The sequence below is a fragment of the Grus americana genome, chromosome 15 (assembly GCF_028858705.1).
Source record: "Grus americana isolate bGruAme1 chromosome 15, bGruAme1.mat, whole genome shotgun sequence".
Lineage (NCBI taxonomy): Eukaryota > Metazoa > Chordata > Aves > Gruiformes > Gruidae > Grus > Grus americana.
This window is the reverse complement of record NC_072866.1, coordinates 6,439,099-6,459,371: the sequence shown is the minus strand read 5'-3', so window position 1 is coordinate 6,459,371 and position 20,273 is coordinate 6,439,099. Positions and strand designations below refer to the sequence as shown.

Below are 20,273 nucleotides of genomic sequence, written 5' to 3'. Positions count from 1 at the left end.
GCAGGCAGGAGGTACAAGTAGTTGGCATGCCATCCCTTTTTCACAGTCACTGAGCATATTGTTCCCAAAATTTTATTCATCCATGCTGGCTCAAGGCCTAGGGAGATACAGCTCCAAAGCAGGGTATCGTCGCAGAGTTATATTCAGGAGAGTGAGGGCTGGGGGAAGTGGAGGAGGAGGCACGAAGAGGAAGAAGAGACTCTTGGCATCACTGCAAAGGATTTGAATTTAGGAAAAAAAAAAAATCCTACATAGCTTAAGATATAAAATCGTCTTTAAAAAAAGCTTCACTGTTTGAAAAATGCATTGGTACCTTGTTTAATAGTGATCTATTTCAGACCTATTTCTATATGTACTTCAGACCACACATTATATATTCTACATTCAGCGTTTCTTGATTTAATTTTATAGATATTTTTATGAAATCTGTTTCTTAATGATAAATCATTTTTCTTGGGGTTTCTATTGATAAATATCTTTCAAATTTTACAGAAGAATCATAATAAGGAAGTTCAGCAGTTCAGAGCCTCAACAAGATAAAGAAAAGGCAAAATTTGGATTCACTTCTGCTTTTTTAGGTATGATGCTGGATGAATGCCAAGCCCAGACAGGCTGTCTAGATTATTAAAAAGGTTGGTTCATACTGTTTGGAGGAAAGAGAAATATCACCAGATGACATGATGGTTGTGAGGCATTTCATCTGCTTTAAATCTCAGTTTGGAAATTCCTTCTTTGGGAGAGAAGGGGGAGAGTTTTGTTTATGAAACCTGTATTTCCCTAAGTCTCCGCTGTTTCTCTTCATTGCCTGTGGTTGTCACAGATTTGAAACACTGCCCCATGGTGAAGAAAGCACTAAATAAAAAATGATAGTCCCCAGTGATGGCACCTGAGGAATTTATCAGGTTTGATTATCTGGCCTGCAGGATGAGGACAGGAAACGTGGGTCTGAACTCATGGCAGTGAGGAGTCCCGCAGGCTTTCTGCTCCCTGCAGCTATCAGACCGTGTGCTTTATTTTCCAGGTCTAGTGACTAAGTTCTCTTCTTTGGAGGTAGCTTAGGAGTGATATGTTTTCATTAATGCCTCTGCTCTACCCATTATATTTTTCCCAGCCAGCGATCTGTTTGGGAGCTGGATACTAGGTGGATTTCATACTAATTATAAACCAGCCTGTTATTGCAGAGCTGGCTCTGTTCCTGAGCCCAATGAGTCCTGAATTTCTCCTTTTAAAAGTCTGAATCTGTATAAAATTATCATTATAAAACAAAAAAGGAAGGAGCAAATATCAGAGCCACCAGAAGAAAGGGCATCTGGGACAGTCTGCGCTTCCTGTTTCTAAACTTGCTTTTAAAACCGTGGGACATTTGCTGAGGGTGTTTGCATGACCTGTTTGGTTTCTAAAGGTGTCATTCCTGTACGGTGTGCAGCCCCTCCATTCTGCAGCCCCCCTGGCAGGCTCTCCACCTGCGCCCTGCCACCCCTCCCGGGTGCCCTGGGGTGCCCCTGCTGCTTTGACCGGCTGTGAGCACGCTCATATTCACCAGAGTGAAGGTTTTAAAGGTAACCCTGGAAATTCAACATGTTCCCCCTCCACCCCAGACTAGCAATTTATTTACTGGTAGATGCTGTAGTGTTATGAAAAGAGGTTAGTGGAGAAGAAGGCTTAAACCTTGGCAGGGGAGAAACCAAAGGATCCTTTCTGTAGGAAAAGCAGCTGTTGTAACTAATTGTGCTCAGTTTCACAACTTGATTGTAGCACAGACACTTTCACATTCGTGTTTCAGTGGACAGATGAAAAGAAAATAAACATGAAATAGAGAAAAATGGAGAAAACATCAAAACCAAACAGTTTTGAGGGGAGAAGAGTGAATTTTTTACTGTATTAGTTTGGGAGAGAGCATTTTTTTGGTCATATGTATAATTATTATTACAACTACATTGTATGCATTGATTTTTAAGGGATCGATTAATTTAAAATGTTTAATTTATTGCATTGCTCCACGGACATCAAAGGAAATCCTATAGCTTGCAAACATGTTTGCTGTTGTATAACATAGAAGCAGAATGTCTCAAAGATTCTGCTCCAGGAGTGGTCATGGCTTTGCTGGGGTTTCAACTGCTTTCATGCAGTGTAGGAATCCTTACCAAACACCTTATGGGCAAAGAAGGTCCATGTCTTCTCTAAGAAAACTGGCTAGAAAGGCACTTCTGTTTCAGCGATACTGTACCCTAGCAAGTGGTCCTCTAAAAACTGAGGTCATCTGAAAATTGAGGTCTGATCCTCTTGGCAAAGTCTTCCCCCATTTGTTAATGGCAGTTAGAGTCAATGAAGTTGTGATAGAATATTTACAGGGTAGGAAAAGCCACCTTATTCAAATGTGTTCTGTCTTTCTGGATAGAGTCAGAATTTTGACTTGGATAGATATTGCATAGGTTTGGCATTAATCTGAAGCTTTATGTGATTTACTTGATCTTTCTGAGTCTATAAAAATTAAGTTGGAAACCTTAAACTACACAGCAGTTTATAACCTTGGTGCTTCAAAGGCTTACTGTAAATACAATGGCAATAGCGTTCTGCTGTGGTGTTTCAACACTTCTCTTTTCAGTTTTGTTGGGGAAGGTGACAAGGAAAAAAGAATTGTTTAAATGTTTAAAAATGTTTGAAATGTATAGTACAGACTTGGTTCATTGCATGATAAAAACCTGTTTTGGATTCAGTATGAGAATAGCCTAACTTCTCCTCAAAATCCCATTTTTCATACATGTATCACCTGGAGAATCTTACTCACAAACTTCAGCTTGCAAAAGTTAATTAAGACTTCAGTGTCATAATATCATCACAAGGCCTCCTGCCAGCATGTCTTTGCAAAGATTATAGCATTAATGAGGTATGAAAGCAGATTAACTACTAATCTAATGTGTATGCTGAATTGCCCCCTTGAAGTAGCAAGCTCAAATAATCAAGCACCTCATTTAGTCAAGAACAGGAATATGCAATTCCAAAACTATTTCAGAAATATATTTTGACCAATTCAGAAGACAAAGATATCTTGCACAGAATTAATCTTGGGCTTAAAACTCTATAAGAATAACATAGAATAGAAATACTTTTTCCCTCACTCTTCCTAACCAGGAACAGAAAAGCATACAGTTGTTTTTCATAGAGACAAGCAGTTTAGGATCTTGGCCAGTAACTTCTGTCCTTTGTGGAGGAAAAATGACAATTCAAAAGGGAATGTAGATTGTAGGCATTGGTTTCTGAAGAACACAGGCAGCTGATGAATTTTCTAGAGAAGAGTGTGCTTGGGAAAACAAGAATCTCTTTGAAGTTCTTTTCTACTGCTGCAATTTGAGAAACTGGGGTAGCTCAGTCTGCGTCACTCACTGATACCTTTGTATATGACTCAGACAATACGATTTTAAGACCCTTGTACAGATTAGGGACTTTTTTTTAACTTGCAAACTGTGTTTCATTACTAAATGGCTGGTAAATTCTCACAGTTTAAAACTATACACTGAGTTCAATTTTTCAGTTTAGATTTGTGGTTCAACTTTCTTTTTGGAACACTTGAACGTTACTGCAGCTACAGCACTGCATCTCGTGATGGCCCTTGACTAGCTTCTAGGCTAGGGCATTTGCATATTAATCCCAAAATATGATGAGTGGTGTTTGAAATCTAGGGTAGCGATCCTACCAAACTGTATAAAAGAAGGATTTGACTCAAGTCCAATCACCAATGGCTATGTAATTAAAAACCCAACTGGACACAAAAGCCTGATGTGGTACAGCGTGCATGTTTGTGGTCCAGCCCTTAGGAGAAAACAAAGTGCTTGGCTTTTGGTTTTACTGAAATGAGGTGATTTTTGCCTGGCCCCGTAAAGTGATGTGTTCATTGGGGAAGGTGTTATTTCATGTGTATGAATTGGGAGAGAACCTGGGAGGGAGGGTGCAGCACTATGAACACAAGTAGTGCATCTTTTCACAGTATGTCCTTGTTTTCCCCTTGCAGTGGCTTCCTGGGCATTTTATTCCTTGAGTCACAGAGAATTTGATTTTCAGCAGTAAGCAAATGTTGTGCTGGTTTCTTACATGTATGCACAAGCAAATTCTGTCTGGTGGTTTGCCACTTTCTCTTAAGGGGGCAAACCAGCTTTTTATTCCCAAGTAAGCTCTTTCAGTGCTGGATGAAAAAAGGAATATGTGGGAAATTAGTTCAACTGCAAAGCAAAGTTCTGCCAAGAGGAAAATTTTCACGCCGAAAGTCTGTCACAAAATATGATTTATTATGATGGGTGAATTTACAAATTGCTGTCAAACTGGTGCTGAATGATGTTAATATGGCTGTTTAGGGCAGTCCACATTTAATTATTAACTGTTATAATACAATGCCATTATTTTTTCTGGGTCTATATACTTTTATTTAGTCTGCTTCTGCTATTGGGATTTTCAGGCAGCTATGTCAATGCAAAGCTGCCTTTTGAATATGGAGCTGAAGAATTTTGTCTTTCAGATTCACCAGGAGAAAACACTACTGCTGCTACAAAAAACCCCCAAACCCAACACCTCCCTCCCCCCAAAAACCACCAAAACAAACCCACAGTATCAATTTCTTGTGGGTAAAACATTACAGAGCAATGTATGAAGAATAGTTAGAGTAACTTTGACACCCTTCCACAGACATCTCTCTGAGGGGTGGAACGACATTGGTGTTGAGTTGAATTCCAGGAGAGCATCTAGGTGAAAGCTTGAACTGAATTTCATTCAACGCAATACACTGAGAATTCAGTGCAATTCAATGCAATTAACTTCAGACCGTGCATATGGGCTAGAGAGCATGTTACCTTCTGGAAGTCCCATGGGATCTCCAAGATTTTGAATTGCAGCTTTACTTACCTCTCACCCGCGGGATAGCCCTGTCAGGCTCACATTGACAGGCTGGAAGTTTGATTTTTTTCAACACGACCAAAGAACACCAATGCCAATACCAGCCTTTTACTCTTTTCCCTTTCATGCCTGATTTTTTTCGGTGAGGGAATTTCAAATAATGTATAAAATGATAGATTTTTGCAATATCACAGTCTGGGGAGCTTGACCTGTGTGCTGTGGTGGTTCAGTCTCTTGGCAGTAAGTTCCCTGTATTTGCACTTTAAATAAAAACTGCAATTTCTCATCACTCTTTCTGACCCTGGAGCGGTGGAAACAATCTGTTCTCTCTGAGAAACACTGAAGCTATGTGGAATTGGAGCAAATATAAATATGAATTTATGTTATAAGTCTGTGGAAAATTTTGAGAGAAAATTATTTTTAAGGAAAGTCAAGTTTGTTAGATGGCCAGATTGCCAGCATTTCTGAAGCAACAAAAGGACAATGCTTTGGAAAAGAGGGTACATGGTTCAATGATGAATGGAAAGCAACAGTTAGAATTTAAAAACTATACATGCTAATCAGGATATGGAAAAACTAGGTAGACTAGTCCTGAAAAACTGGCGAGTTCCTCAAAATGCCAGAAATATTATTCATGGAGTATACAGGTCATGCATAATGTTGTAGCTGCTTTAAAAATGATGTCTGCATTAAAAATCATATGTAAACAATATTTTGCTTTGTCTTCTGCTGAGGACTGCCTTGAAATGCTCAGACTCCCCATACTGCAAACGCAGGCTTTTCACAGCATGACCAGGATTTGGTGCATGTATTTCATCAGTGGTTCTGATGACTGAATGAGCTTGCTCGTTAGCTGCTGGACAGTTTATTAATTTTTCAATGTACTTTTTTTTTCCTTGCCTTCTAGGTTTATGATGAATGTGACTTGGGAAGGTAAAGATTTGTCCTTCACAGCAGATGGTTATCAAGCACACCCCAGGCTGGTGGTGATAGTACTGAACAACGATCGCGAATGGGAAAAGGTGAGCATTACCTCTGGGTAAGAGACGTGAGAGGAGACGGGCGAGACTTGGTAAGAACCCTATTAATGACAAGGAGACAGATTAACGTCACGGATGTCAATGATGATAGTCTGCTGCAGCAGGTTTGTCACAACAGTTCAGAAAAGATAATTTTACCTTATTCTGAGTAGGTCTAAGGATTTTAAACAGGGAAAGCAACATATCAGCGAAGATACACCACAAGGATTTCATAAGATTTCTGTGAAACACATCTTGCATTTCTTCCTACAGTTTAGTAAAATAAAATAGATGACTGAAAAAGCTCCTCAAACTTGGGCCTTAACTACCTAAATTTAGACGGATTTGTATATCTTGACAACTCCAGTCCTTCCTATTATTTGCTTGTTTTTATATTCTGTGACAGATTTTGAGAGTAAAAGTATTTTTTTTTTTTTTTGTAAACTATGAAATTCCTGTGGAATTGCAGGATAATCCCTATAACGTTTGCCTTAAAAAAAAAAAAAAAAAAAAATCAGAATTTTGACTTGTGTTCTTCTGGTAGGTGAGTGATCTCCATAAACCTCTATATAGACTAGAAGGAAAAGTTGCTATGAAGAGTAAATAAATATTATTTTCCTAGATATGTTATAAAGAGATGGAGTGCAGTGACCTAGAATCAAAACATAGCTTGGGGCTGATTCTCTAGATCTTCCCTGTTTAAAATGAATTTACTGAGACCAGGTTCTGCTACCCACTTTTTTAAAAAACCTCTATGTCTTAATATCAGGGTTAAACACATATGCGAGTATTAAAAGGAAAACTTTATGACGAGTTTTATTGGTTTTTTTTTTAAACTCCCACCTCCGCCTGTGATTGTTTTGGCTCTGAGTTTTGCAGGCTATCTGTGGTCCCATGTTTTAAACCCAGGGGATCTTAGGAACTGATGCCATGTGAGACATCATTCACAGAGTTTTATTTTAAATTCATAAAGCATGATCCTGCATTATCTAAATTGCTGCTGAAATCTATGAACTCTTTCTCTTACAGTTTTAGGATCCCATAAAATCAACTTATAACTCCAATTTGTAAGACTGCAAGACTCTTCATGATGTTGAATAAGAATGACAAAATAGGAATTACTGAGGGACATCTCAGTAAATATGCTAGTCATGCAAAAACACAGAGAGTAGTCCTAGATTATGCTATGTACTTCTTGATGTTCATTTGATGCAAATTGAATTCTCTGGATAAACTTAATCCTATCTAAATGTGTCAATCTGAATCTTTGGGGGAATCTTTTGCTCAGTAACCATTATGAAAATTTCTTACCCTGTTTTAAAATTCTTCAACAGCCTGCATATCATATATAATGTTCTAGAAAAATATTATCCTACATGGGCAATATTAGTATGAGACACCAAAGGGAGAAAATTGTTAGAGAGGCAGCCAACAATGCTTATGGTATAATAATTTCATACATTGCGTGCCTTGAAACTTCTCTAAAGAGGCCATTCAAAGGACAAGGGGAGATAGGTTTGATGTTTTTGAAAGATGAGCTAACAGCAACAAAGTAAGGTGGGATATATGAACCGACATTATTTCCAAGAAATAACTTGAACCTGTTTTAACCTTCAGGTGACTCCCCTATCAGAGGATGGAAGATTTGGTGCAGGTTTTGTTGTATCTGATTGTGCATCTTGCATGGCAGCAGTGCATGCTCCACCTGCTGCGCTGGGCTACAGGACTCTGTAGGCTGGTGCTTACGTTGTCTGTGCACAGTTCTCCCCTGATAAATCCCTTCCTGCTCATCCCTGTGTTTGAGGGGTTCCTAGGAGGAAAAAAAGAGTGACTGAAGGGAGGCTTCTGCCTCCCCAAAATTAAGGCATCTGTTTGTAGCTGCCCCTTTGCTTTAGAGCCTGTTTGGTAGCAGGCCAGGCGAGTTACTTCAGTAGAGAGAGCCTGCCCCTAGCTGCAGCTTGTGTGTCGGCTTCTCTATCGTAGGACGATGGGAAGGGGGCCAGGTTTAATTATGTCAGAGGGGGGAAGTGAAAGGCGGCCAAGAACAGGCTGTCACCACCAGAATTATTCTTCTGACCACAAGCTGGTCCCTGCCTCTGTGGATGAAGACAAATAAACTGACTAATCAATTATCCTGGCAAGCTGGATGTAGCTCTCAGCTATCTCGGAGCACCCCACGTTTGTATCAGGAGAGCGTCACTGTGCACTTCAGAAATAACAGGACAGTTCCTCCGACTTAGAGACACGAGAAGGCCCTTGCCCACCCCCTGGTTTATCTGAACATCTCTCTAGCGTTGTTCTTTCCAAGTTGCTTTTCTCACCCCATATCTCAGCCGATTTCCTTCTCCTCGTTCCTTTCTCCTTGTGCTGTTTTGCTCAATTTCAAAACTGTCAAAGTTCCTTATCTGAGATCTAACATTTCCTGCTTTGAGTTTCCAGACAGGCACATGCTTTTACTTCCAATTACAGTATTGCAATGAGTATCACAGAATTGTTTTACTGAAGTCTTATTAAATATCCTCAATCCTATATGGAAAATTATCAAGTCCTAGAATCTAATTAAATGATTTACTCATGTGAAAAACTGACAATGCAACAGTCTGCTAATCCTTGTAATGTAACTAATGTACGTAGAAATTGCGAGTAGCTATTTTATTATTTTTGTAAGAAAGTGTAATTGTGTTTTATGTGAAGATTCTTTTACCCAATATCCTCCTGAAAATATAAGATTTAAAATTAAAACTCAATTTTCTTTGGTTTTAGTATAATAATCTGCTTTTACTTAAATACAATTTTTCCTTGGTCTGAAAACTGATACACTTGACTCAAGGCTTGAGGTTATAGAAAATCCATTCAACCATAGTTGAAGAGCATACATCTTACCCCTAGGAAAAGAAGTTCCTTTTCCTTTACAAATGACTCTGTATCAAAACTTTGAAGTGGTAACTTCACATATAAATGGGGTTGACTGAGGGATTTGCCCCATATCAGATTCTGAAAAAAGCTAGTTGGATGATAATAGTTTGAAGACTGAAAATCACTTTTGGGCATGTTCAGCAGGCATCCAGCAAGATATTTTGACAGATCCTAAAGCAGCTACTCAAACTTCTGACATCAACATTCATATTCTTGTTGCTAATCTTGAACGGGCAAAGGGGCTGCTGTTCTCAGGCAACAGATTTTTAAGGAGACAAGCTTAATGTGCTTGTTTCAGTGAAACTCGATAAATTTGCCAGAGTTAACACTGTTGCCCAAATATCACCGAAGCGCTGCAGGAACACTCTGCTAATGCTGAAAAACTCTCAGAGACCCAGCAGTACCAGCTGCAACTCCCCCATTAAGCTTATCGCAGTGAGATGTGTGTGACCTGGGTGTCTCACCCAGCCCCTTAACTTCACTGAGTTGCAAACTTCAAAGCCTGTTTGTCATTTTTATTTATTTATTTTTTTTAATGTGGAAATAAACCTAGTTAATCCAATATCAAAATTACATACTAGAATGTTATTAGCAGTGGCAAAATTAAGTGGTTTAATTAGCTGTGCTTATCATATATGTTAAATAAGGTAGGGAGGACTGTATAGCATTTAAAGATGAGTGTATTCCATGTGTAAAGATGAGTTTCAGGGTAAAACCAATTTTTTTTAATGGTGCTCCCAGATAGATGGAGATAGAAGTACCATGGTGGTCTGTATTCTGGGTGAATTTGTGAGATATGTATCCTACATTTTTGTATCCAATGAATTTTTACAAGAAGCAAGACTCACAGATACTACACAGTGCAATTGCTAATTAAAATGCCACTGCAAGAAGCTTTACTTACATCCAGGTTTATCTAAATGTAATCAATCATCTCTAACTTTCTAATAATGCAGGATTTAATGTAGAACTTTTGCTCTGATTAACTAGCATATGCCAGATTTACAAGCTCTGTATGAGGTTGTACACATTTGTATCTAAGTAGGAATGAGTGGGCAGAGGGTGTGTGATTCCTGCCTGGAATAAATGAGCCAAGGTCTTCCCAGAGAGCTCCATCTGGCTACTGACATCCACCGTCATGTAGCCGAGAACAGACAGCTATCATATCTAATGACATAGCTGAGACTTCACTGGACAAGAACTGAAAAACCTAACACTCGGTCAGTTCTGACAGAGCTTTTTGTCAGAGTACTCTGATAATAAAAAGCCACTGAGCTGATACAGGGTAGTTTCTTGGGAAATCTCAATTGATTTCAGAGCAGGGGTTGTGACAGCTGAAGGGTCCTGATGCCTCATGATAGGCATTCCCTAAAAGTTGTGAAGAAATGCATATTTTTTGACTATAACAGATGAAATTGCATGATCTAATCATCCATGTGCTGGTATATCTTTTGTCAGTAGCTCTGTGGCCTACATGATATATTATCTTTGCCCATAGCAGAAACAGCATGCTCTTTGACATCTGTTGGGTTGTCATTTTCTTTGTTCTACCCTTGTTGCTTCGTGTATTTACTCTTCCTGTAAATATGCCCATCCTGACACTTAGTGTCGAGTGAAAATTGCATATTGTTTCTGTATCAGTGAGCTTAACTTAGCCTAAAGGCCTTTCCTTTGACCTTTACTGTACAGAATTGTTTGAATTGCACCAATTATTATGCAGCATTTCTTAAATCCTGTATTCCCAAGCAGGATGGTTCCCTCCTCTCTGCCGCTGTAAAGGAATCGCAGCTAGCGTGGGAAGCAGTGGTGAAGTGTGCTTTGCTCCTGTTATTTACAGCTAATAGTAGAGAGGAGATACAAGAGTAGGAAGACTTTCAGGGCAGCTCTTTCTCTCTGGAGGTAAAGATATGGCCATCTGGACATTTCTGGAGAGCCGTAAGACCTTCGCTGAGTGCAGAGGTGATAAAAAGTCTTCTGTCACAGGGAGGTGGAGGAAGGGGCTGTCAATTTGTTTAGCTCTTTTCCTTTCTAATGACATAATCAACTCATAAAATGGCTTCTCTGGCATGAGCTTGAACTCTTGCGCTACATGGAGTTATTTGGGACATTTCCCAGTACCAAAATTATACCAACCACTGAGGATTTGGTGAGTGCTAATTACTAATTCTGCATTGAAAAATGAGGCTACAGGAGGTGGTAGCTTTTTGTTCTCCCCGTTTGTTTTTAATCTCTCTGGGTACTGTGTTTTCCTTTGAGCCCTGCTGGTCGCAGTATTGGTGCCTTCCTGTCAGCATAAGGAGCAGCCTTGAGGGAAGAGCGGTATATTTGCATACCCCATATGAGATTTTGCAGCAAATTTTGAAAACTTCAAAGCTTTAAATGGATGTCTTCAAAACACCCAGGACTGTAAACCACTCCCTATTAATAAGGCATGAAAGTGCTCGCATTGTATTTTGTCATTTAAATTTAGACTGTCATTGTGAAGTATGGACCTTCAGAAATGTGAAGGGACACAACGGTTTGCAGCAGAAGGTATACAACAGATGCTGTTTCTGGAGGAAGGATTCTGCTCTTGTGCTTTGTTCTGCAGCTGCCTGTTATTGCTAACCTGACAAACCCAATTTATGCCTTCTAGTTTTTGACTTAAAACATGCCAGAGTAGCTCTTCCTTTTAAATGGAAAAGCGTGATGAAATAAAAGTAATAAATAGTTTTTCTATAAAGCCCAATGAGTTAGATTTTGCATTTGCTCAGCAGTATTTTCTTCACCAAAGTGAGAGAGCTTAAGAAATATGTTTGCAATATGTGTATGTGTTTAATGTAGAAAGAATATCCCTGAAAATTTTGTCATTTCAAAAGTTTGGTCGGGTGGTCCTGGGAGTGCATTTAGTATCCACGTTGTCACGTAACTTTTTTTTTTTTTTTTTACAAAAGGATGATGACTGTGTATTGCATACAGTTCCCATCTGCTGGGAAGAGGGTGATAGGACCGAGTTATTTGTTTGTTTTCTGTGAGAAATGCCGGTGTGACAGACTTTCTTTTCATGCCAGCGTTGGCACGCAAGGCAGAACATACTCTGCTCTTTTCTCTCTCTGCTCAGGATCTGGCCTTGCTCTTTTTCTCTGATTCAATGGTCTCTCTGAGAGTGTGTGATTAGGATTGTGTCAATCATCTTTGTATTATTTAGAGACTGCTTTAGGTTGCAGCAGGAGAGGTGACTACGTGAGGAACAGCAATGTGTAACTTTGCAAGTTGTCTGTCTTAGGCTAGCTATATTCATCTAGCTGTTACACAGAAACACAGCAAATACTTCATTATCACCCTCCTCGGCTGCAATCTTCAAAAAATAAGTAGGCACGCATGTGGTGGTCAAACCAGCTGTGTAATACAGTGAGTTTGTAAGGTGGGTGAGATGAGGACCCGATGATTGCTAATTCAGTCTGACATCAAACAAGCTCTTCCGTGCTCTCAGCTATTTTCTGCTTTCCTTCCTGTATCCTGTAGAAAATAAACCAATGGGAATATTCCAGACTGCATCTGAAGATGGAAAAAATAGGAAGGAATGTTCAAGGAAATACAATGGTATATGTACCATTGCAAGTCCATACTTGAAGCTGAGTTTTGCACCTACAACAGTGAAACAAGGGTTTGATTTGCTATTGAAATCGTATTTTTTATGAAAGTCCTGGTCTTTTGGCTATAAATAAGGATTTTTATAATTTGGAGCAGGATCTTTCCCAAAAATTATTCTATTGCCCTTTTTTCAAGTGAGGGCCATCTTCTGTATTTCTCTGGGATCAAGGCTACATCACTATCAGTCTAACTAGAAATGACAGAAATTTATCATAAATCTCTGGATATTTTGTGGCATTTCCACACAGTAAAGGTATTTGCATGCAGCTTATGACAGTTCCATAACAGAGTATGTCTGCATTTTTTGAGCATTATCGTCAGCTTGAATTTTCTTTTTTTTGTTTTTAAATATTTGGTTTACAGATACACACTACTGTGTTTATTACTTTAAAATCTTTCTTAATGCAGTTCCACCTTACCCTTCCATTTTTTAGTCTAGCGAAACAGATATTCCATTGTATCTGTTGAGAATAAGCTCATTTTCACTTTTAATTTCTCTAGTAACGTTAATTGGATTCTTAGGAAGTCTAAGCCGAAGAGCTCTCTTTCTAGACACACTTCTGTGCTCTTTGCACTCTAAGAATTCTAGTCTCTTCTCCATTGCTTGACTTGCTATAGACTGTAACTAAATGTAGTTAATTTGGTTTAAGGTTGGAACATAAATCAAATTTTCAGACCTGTCTTTGAACTATTCAGTAGTTTCATCTTTCAGGTTACATAATCCAGAAGTACAAACATTCCTCCCGTACGCTCTATTAAATGGTCGGCCTTCTAAAAAAGTCATGTTACCTAAATGAAAAAGAGATTTTACAGAACACATTTTACAAAAATAGCTATATTTTGTCCATGTTCTATGTGTGCCTAGAGGCGCTAAGGAAATGACTCCTCAGCACATGAGATTTTGTAGCAGCACATGGTTGCAGGTGAGGATGACTGTGTGTTACACCAAAATGGGGATTGATGAGGATCTTAAATCTTCTTAATCTTCCAGGAAAGAGGAAAGGAATAAGTGAGGAAAGGGATGCAGGTAAGACTGAGCAAACTGCCCTGATTCATCTACAGCTGAATTTCCTGTCATTAGGGAGTGGCTACACCAAGTATAAATGTTTTATGTTATATTGGCTTCATTTTAAATTCAGGACGACTGGGCCTGCCACACCAACTCAAATATGTGAGATTCTTCTCGCTGCAGTTGGAACGTGTCTCTGGCTGCCTACTGTTAATGAGCTGAGCTTTTAGCCGTGTTCTCAGGGGCAACAGTCTTGCTTCCAGGAGCTAGGGGAAATGATTATCCTGACCAACACAAAGGTTTCAAATCTTAAACATGTTTCCATTCTGTTTCAGAGAAAAAAAAAGTTTAAATTTCAAATTCTATGAATCGGTAACCCAAACAAAACAATATAATAGATTGGAGTAGTTCATATTCTTTTACCTCAAATTTATCTCTGCATGTTCTGATAAATTAGCATGTATTTCTAGATAGCAAGTCCAGAACTGTAAGTGCAATACCTTTATTAAAAAAATCTTTATTTCTGTTTACAAGTTATTTCAAATGGTGGCTTTATGTTTTGAACAGTAAAAAGCCCACTTTCTGAACTGTATTCATCAAGAAATTAGGAGAATGTAAACTATGTTCAGAAAAGTTCTCTTCTACCCATCTCCCACCCTATCCAAATATAAGCTTGGCAACCTGGCAGGCCCGTGCAGTATTTTAACTCCCTGTTGTCCTCTGGTACCTTTTTCTAAGCAGTGATGGCTTGAAGACTGAGGAGGTAAGAAAAAGCTGATGGCAAAGAGTTCCCTTGAGATTGATCAAGTACAATTAGGAAGTTTTAGGCTGCAGATGGAAAGAATAAGATAGTCATTCTTCACTGTAGTGATAACATTTCCACACTACAGGCAGTGTGTTTCTGTCCTGCCTAGTGTTTCTTTACCAGTGTTTTATTTTTATGAATCTGTTAGTCTTCGATAGACTGGCTATGAAAATTCTGTTACTGGTCTCTGCTAAGAGTATGTAGAGTTATTGTTCACTACTGTTCCGTATTGGAGGTTTTAGTTTAACCTGCAAATTAATGTGCTCTAGCATTCAAATAATTTGTCATTAAAATTAGAAAATATTGCATAAGGAATATCTGTATCAGGGATACCAATATGAATAGGTAACCATGCTAATTTAAACACTTACCCTTCTACCTCAAACCTAAATGTGTGGACTTGGTCGGAGGATGCCATGTTTAGTTCATTTCATCAGTAGCTATAATGATCATGAAGTAGCACACTGAAAATGAGTGCTGCAAAACACTGGAGGCAATTGAATTTTGAAGCTGTCCAGGTCGGTAAACTATTTCACTGTAAAATAGTTTATTCAAATATCACCGTTGTCTCCTACTGAGAGCAGCAACTGAACTTTTCATATTCTACTTTTCATATTTTACATATGAACTTTTTCATATTCTGCAGCATTTATAATGACCTTCACAAGTAGAACCAGGACTTGCATGCTTTCTTTCACTCGGATATTTTGCTTTGTTGCCATAGGTAAGCCACTCTAACAGTCAGTGTTGAATAAGGGCTTAACATTTGGGTTTGCACACAAATTCTTACACTTTGTAAGCAGACCTCTTTATAATGTTCTGAAATAAAATGAGCATGTGTAGTCGTTAGAACCTGTGGGGTTTTTCCCTAAGCATTTGAAGGTTTTAAAGGCGTTCAGAATGGATATTGACTGGATTTAATAATACATCTGACCTCTGTAAGTGACATACATGCCGATCTTACAGGACACCTACATATGGATGCAATTTCAAAAATTCTCTTTTTTTTGATGGGAACCTGCTCATGTTTTAGTTTTGCTCATTTGACAGCTTATCAGTGTCATTTCAACCCTTCACCCTGTAAAAATGGGGATACTATTAATTGCACAAGGATTTTGAAAGAACTACATACTATATGAAGATAGAAAACATTGTGTAAATAATACTATTCATATTCTTAATAACAATGTTATAATTAGTTCTGCACAAGCTAAAAGGCTTCTAATACAAATATGAAAATCCTCCCATATTTTGACTATGTGCTTTAATTGTATAAAACTAGATTCTTACCCTCCACTTAAAATACAGGAAAAAAAAACAACGTTTTGATCATTCAAAACTGAAGCAGAATGATATAAGTGCAACATGTAATCTTCAACAGTATAGCTATTATAAAATCAAAATACCAAATAAACATGGAAACTGTTCACTTGTGAGTCTAGCATCAGTGGCAGAGCAAAACCAATAACCATTTATCAATTAAAATAAGCAAATCCAACAGAAACATTTCCCAAACAAAAGCAGTGACCTACAGGCTCTTTCTAATTACTGCTTTTCCTCATTTGCCATTATTAGCCCACCAGCAAGGATTTTAAGAGCTTTTCTGCCTTTTGCTTTTCTACCATTCTTCATGGCATTGATATCTTTCTCTTGTACTTTTTCTTCATTGTGCTTTCTGACACTGTGTGTTACTCATTGTACTGGTGGTAGCAGGATGACTTGCAATGGACATGTGATGTGTGCACCATATAAAGCCCAGATGAAGTCACCATGACATTCTGGGACCGCAGCAGTAGACTTCTTTGGACAGAGAAGTAGGGATGCCCCTAAGACCCAATGCAAGGTCTTAATGTTTAATTATTTTTTTAAAAATAAGGTTACAGGAGAAAATATTGAGATAAATCCATGGAATGCAACAGGGAAAAAAATTTTGGACCTAACTTTAGAGATGCGCTCAACATGTAACACTTCCATACAGATGCAACTATCAAAAGAAATTAGCATTTTCCCAAATTCACCCATTTAAATATATCACTGGTTATACCTTCCTCAGAACAATAAAATGAGAGTTCCTCCAGTTGAAGTATGAAAGAGTACCAAGATTCCTCTTTTAACAGCATCACAACAGTTGTTACGTTATTGATAGGCTTAGATGAACTCCTCTTGTCGTGGGCAGCTCGTATCCCTGTCGGTCCATGAGCAGGGGCTGGCTTGCAGAGGGAAATGCTTCACGATTAGGCAGAGCTGCCTCCTCCCAGAATCCTGTATCGAGTGATTTAGAAAGGCAGGCGCAGCCACTGCTGTGGACCTGAACGCACAAATGCACCTGAGCCTCAGTCACGTTTCGTTTCTTCTTGCTGGTTGGAATAGGCAGATGATCGGGCGCATTTTCCCCTTCTGAAATTCATCGTCTTACTTGGCACGTTCGCTGTGTGACTGAAGTACTGAGCTGGCTGGAAATCTCTCCGTTCCAGATGGTCAACTTCATGGCGTACTTAGGGCATAGATATAAATGACGCTGTGTAAGCTAAAGTAAACCAGCACAGACTTTGCTGTGAATGCGATTATGTACCATAAATTGATGAATAAAATATTTTTGCAAAATAACTGTCTCAGAGTTAAATAGAATTTCTTCCCTGTGTATGAATTTTTTTTTCTCACAAAAGTTTCATCCATTGCGTTTTGGTTAAATTTCATACTGTACGTAGTATAAATCCTGTACCCAGTTCCCATTGATTTAGGTGTGAATTCCTAATTCCCTTGAGATATTTTGAATTTCCTAATTTAAGCGTATAGAAGTTTGGCATTTCTGCCTCCTACGTTAAAGTTCAGCAAAACATCTTGACTTATAAACAGGAGGGAGAGAAAACTGCAAAGGGCATGTGCTTATATGCTTCCCCTAAATAGGAATGGATACAAATCATGTTCTTCAGAAATTTTTGTAATTCATTTTAAAGTCTTTAGAAGACAGAAGGTAGGTGACAATTTTTTTACATTTTTTTTAGGACCTGAGTGTCTCATTGTACTGTTAATTCCCACCATTTTCCTTGCAAAACAAATATTCTAGCAGTCTCATGATAATGTTAAAATTTGTTTAGCTTAAGCAATTGAAAAAAATATTAAAATGCATTAGGTTATAAATTTTGTGGATTGGTAGATCATTTATATTATCTGTCATCGCTACTCAGCTAAAACATGCAATTAGATTTATGGGTACAAAATAGTTAAACACAATCTGAGGCAGAAAATGCTAGAGTTTTCAAAATATTTAAATCATATGCCTCTTTTTGGTGTTATGGAAGTGGAAAGAAATGCAGGTTAATTCAAAAAGGGTCATTTATAATAGTAAATAAATAGACAATTGTAGTGTGAAGTGGGGCGTGCTTTCTTAAACTCCACCAACAGTTGGCATTAACTAAAGCAGAATAAAATATGTTATTTCTAATAAGAACCAAATCATGTGGAATTGAACTTGTGTTTACTAAAAACATGGTTTGTCCTGGCTCAGGTGGGATGAATCCCTAGGTACAGGCTTTCGCGATGGCTTTTCAAACTATAACAATAGAAGAGTCTTCTCTTTTGAGAAGATACAGAAATTATATTATGATATTGTGGTTATCAGTCTGGTGTGTCTGGTGTTTTGGTTTGGTTTTTTCGTTGTTGTTTGTTTGTTTGTTTGTTTAGTTTTTGATTGTTTTGTTTTTTGGTTTTTTTAGGCCTGTTTGCTTATTACTGCAAATTGATTACAAATGGAGTATCTGCTTGCTGTTTTGGTTCAAATGGAAATGATACATGTCAAATTTCAGTGCAGCTATAGCCAGGTGATAGATAATGTTAACTGATGTCCTCCAGTCTTTATCAAGCTGTTATCTCTTAAAATAACATTACCTTATTTGTCTTTACCACAGTACATTTTTTCACTTCATGCAATTACTAAAAAGTTCTACTGTAATTCTGATTAAAAACCCCCAAGACAACTCTCTTTGCAATGTAATTTCCTGTACCTGTATCCCAGCACTTTTAATATTAGATCTCATTTGTCAAAAAGAAGGAGGCAGATGTCAGCAGCTGTGTATCTTGGCATTTCAGGTGGGGAAATGGGAGAACAACTCCCTGAGCCTGAAGTACTCTGTCTGGCCAAGGTACAGCTCTTTTGCAGACAGCGACCCAGACGATAACCATTTGAGTATTGTCACCCTGGAGGAGGCTCCTTTTGTCATTGTTGAAGATGTGGATCCTTTGATGGAAAGTTGCCAAAAAAACACTGTGCCATGTCGTAAATTTGTCAAAATTAAGTAAGTAAATACACAGCATTCTTTTTTTTTCTTTGACTGCAAAATATATTCTCCTATTTTCTCATTAATTCTTTCCTTTGCTTTTTTCCATGGTATAATTGTTTTCTGATACTTTGCTGTTCTTTTCCTCTTGCTTCTGTGTTTCATTTCCTCTTTCTCTTTCCCATATGGTACGCTCTTGTTTGCACATCTTCCTTTTTAATAAGTTGAAAGGTTCTGGTTATATACATGTAAGACACGTTGAATTAACAACAAGATAGTACAGTTGTAGCAAATTTAAAATCAAATAGAATTAGCCCATTTGAGTCACATGAAAGAAGATAGTGTGCTAAAGTTGGATTGTTTTAATGAGTCCTCTTTGAATTGTTTCCAGTTATGTTGAAATATGCCTATTTGAATTAATCTTTAACAATTTGAGAATGTTTCCTCTTGAAAATGTTTATGCTGAAGTTTGATACGGGATAAACTACTCCAGCATAAAATACCACTGTGACACACTGTCTAGAAAAATGTCCCCTGCTTTGATTGCTCTATAATTTTGGAGCAGTCATTAGAAATCAGTGGAAAAATTCTCATTGTGCATTTATCAATGTTTTTTCACCGTTCTGTGCTTTAGCCTACATATTTATGAACTGAATATAATAATAATAACAACATTTTTTTACTGAGCAGATGTTAGGGGATATAATGTATGTTTCTAAAGATTTCTAGAGAGTGCTAAATGGTAGTGCACATACTTCCTAAGTCCAGAGAAACTTTTTTTTTTTTAACATAGCTGTACTTAGTCAAGTTCTAAACTATTTTTACTTCCATTTTCAACTCTTTTGAAGCCTACAAAATATTGCGTTGGCTTCAGAAGATGCTTATACTGGAAAGTTCCAGAGAACATGAAATGAGCATTTCAGAAAAGAATAAAGGGAAAGTCCTCATCTTTGCACTCAAAGGTGGCCTGAAATTCAACTTCTCAAAGTGCAGAAAAAGGCACAGCATCTGTTTTCATTACGGTGAACTGCTGTGCCTTTATACAGCTTACATGTTGGGGAGTTCTCTAATTACTAAATCACACGTAGACTTCTGTCTCGAGAGTAAAAGTAACAACTGTTTAATCTAAACCTAAGAGAGAGATTACTAAGAGCAGACTATGTCTTGAGGGAGAAGTGCAGTGCAGTAGGACGGATATTGCAGCAGAAATCATGTCATACAAGGTCTACTGTTATCTTCTGTTTATTGCTTGCCAAGCAACTGCATTATGCTTAGTAAGAGCTACAAACACCATATAAAGCATCCTTTGGATTATTTCTTTATTGATTCAGAAAAACATGGTCCCTCACAAGTATGACAAAATGTTGTTTCACGTTATGCTGAATCTAGCTGTTGTGGTGATTCTGTTTTTCCCAGTAGAAATGTTTACATCTCTCCTCTCTTTTGACAGCAACTCAACTAATGAGGGAACTAATGTAAAGAAGTGCTGCAAAGGATTCTGCATCGATATCTTGAAGAAGTTGTCTAAAACTGTCAAGTTCACATATGACCTGTATTTGGTGACTAATGGGAAACATGGCAAAAAAGTCAATAATGTGTGGAATGGAATGATTGGTGAAGTAAGTTCTGTTAGGTAAAAGAGCTCTTAAGTAAGAACTTAGCAATGTTTTTCATTCTTTTGGAGAAATGAGATATTGTCTACTGAGTAATATTGGTGGTGTCTTCTCTTT

The 20,273-nt window shown here is 38.0% G+C and overlaps 1 protein-coding gene across 4 annotated transcripts in view; it reads left to right on the top strand.

Annotated features, from left to right (window-relative positions):
- Window positions 1-20,273, top strand: part of GRIN2A (glutamate ionotropic receptor NMDA type subunit 2A) — a 190,100-nt gene that overhangs the window by 107,431 nt on the left and 62,396 nt on the right. For all 4 annotated transcript variants that reach the window (XM_054843438.1, XM_054843440.1, XM_054843439.1 and 1 more), the window contains 3 exons: window positions 5,792-5,906; window positions 18,356-18,561; window positions 19,994-20,162. In XM_054843438.1, the coding sequence (XP_054699413.1) occupies window positions 5,792-5,906; window positions 18,356-18,561; window positions 19,994-20,162 (490 nt within the window). The remainder of the gene's footprint in view (window positions 1-5,791; window positions 5,907-18,355; window positions 18,562-19,993; window positions 20,163-20,273) is intronic.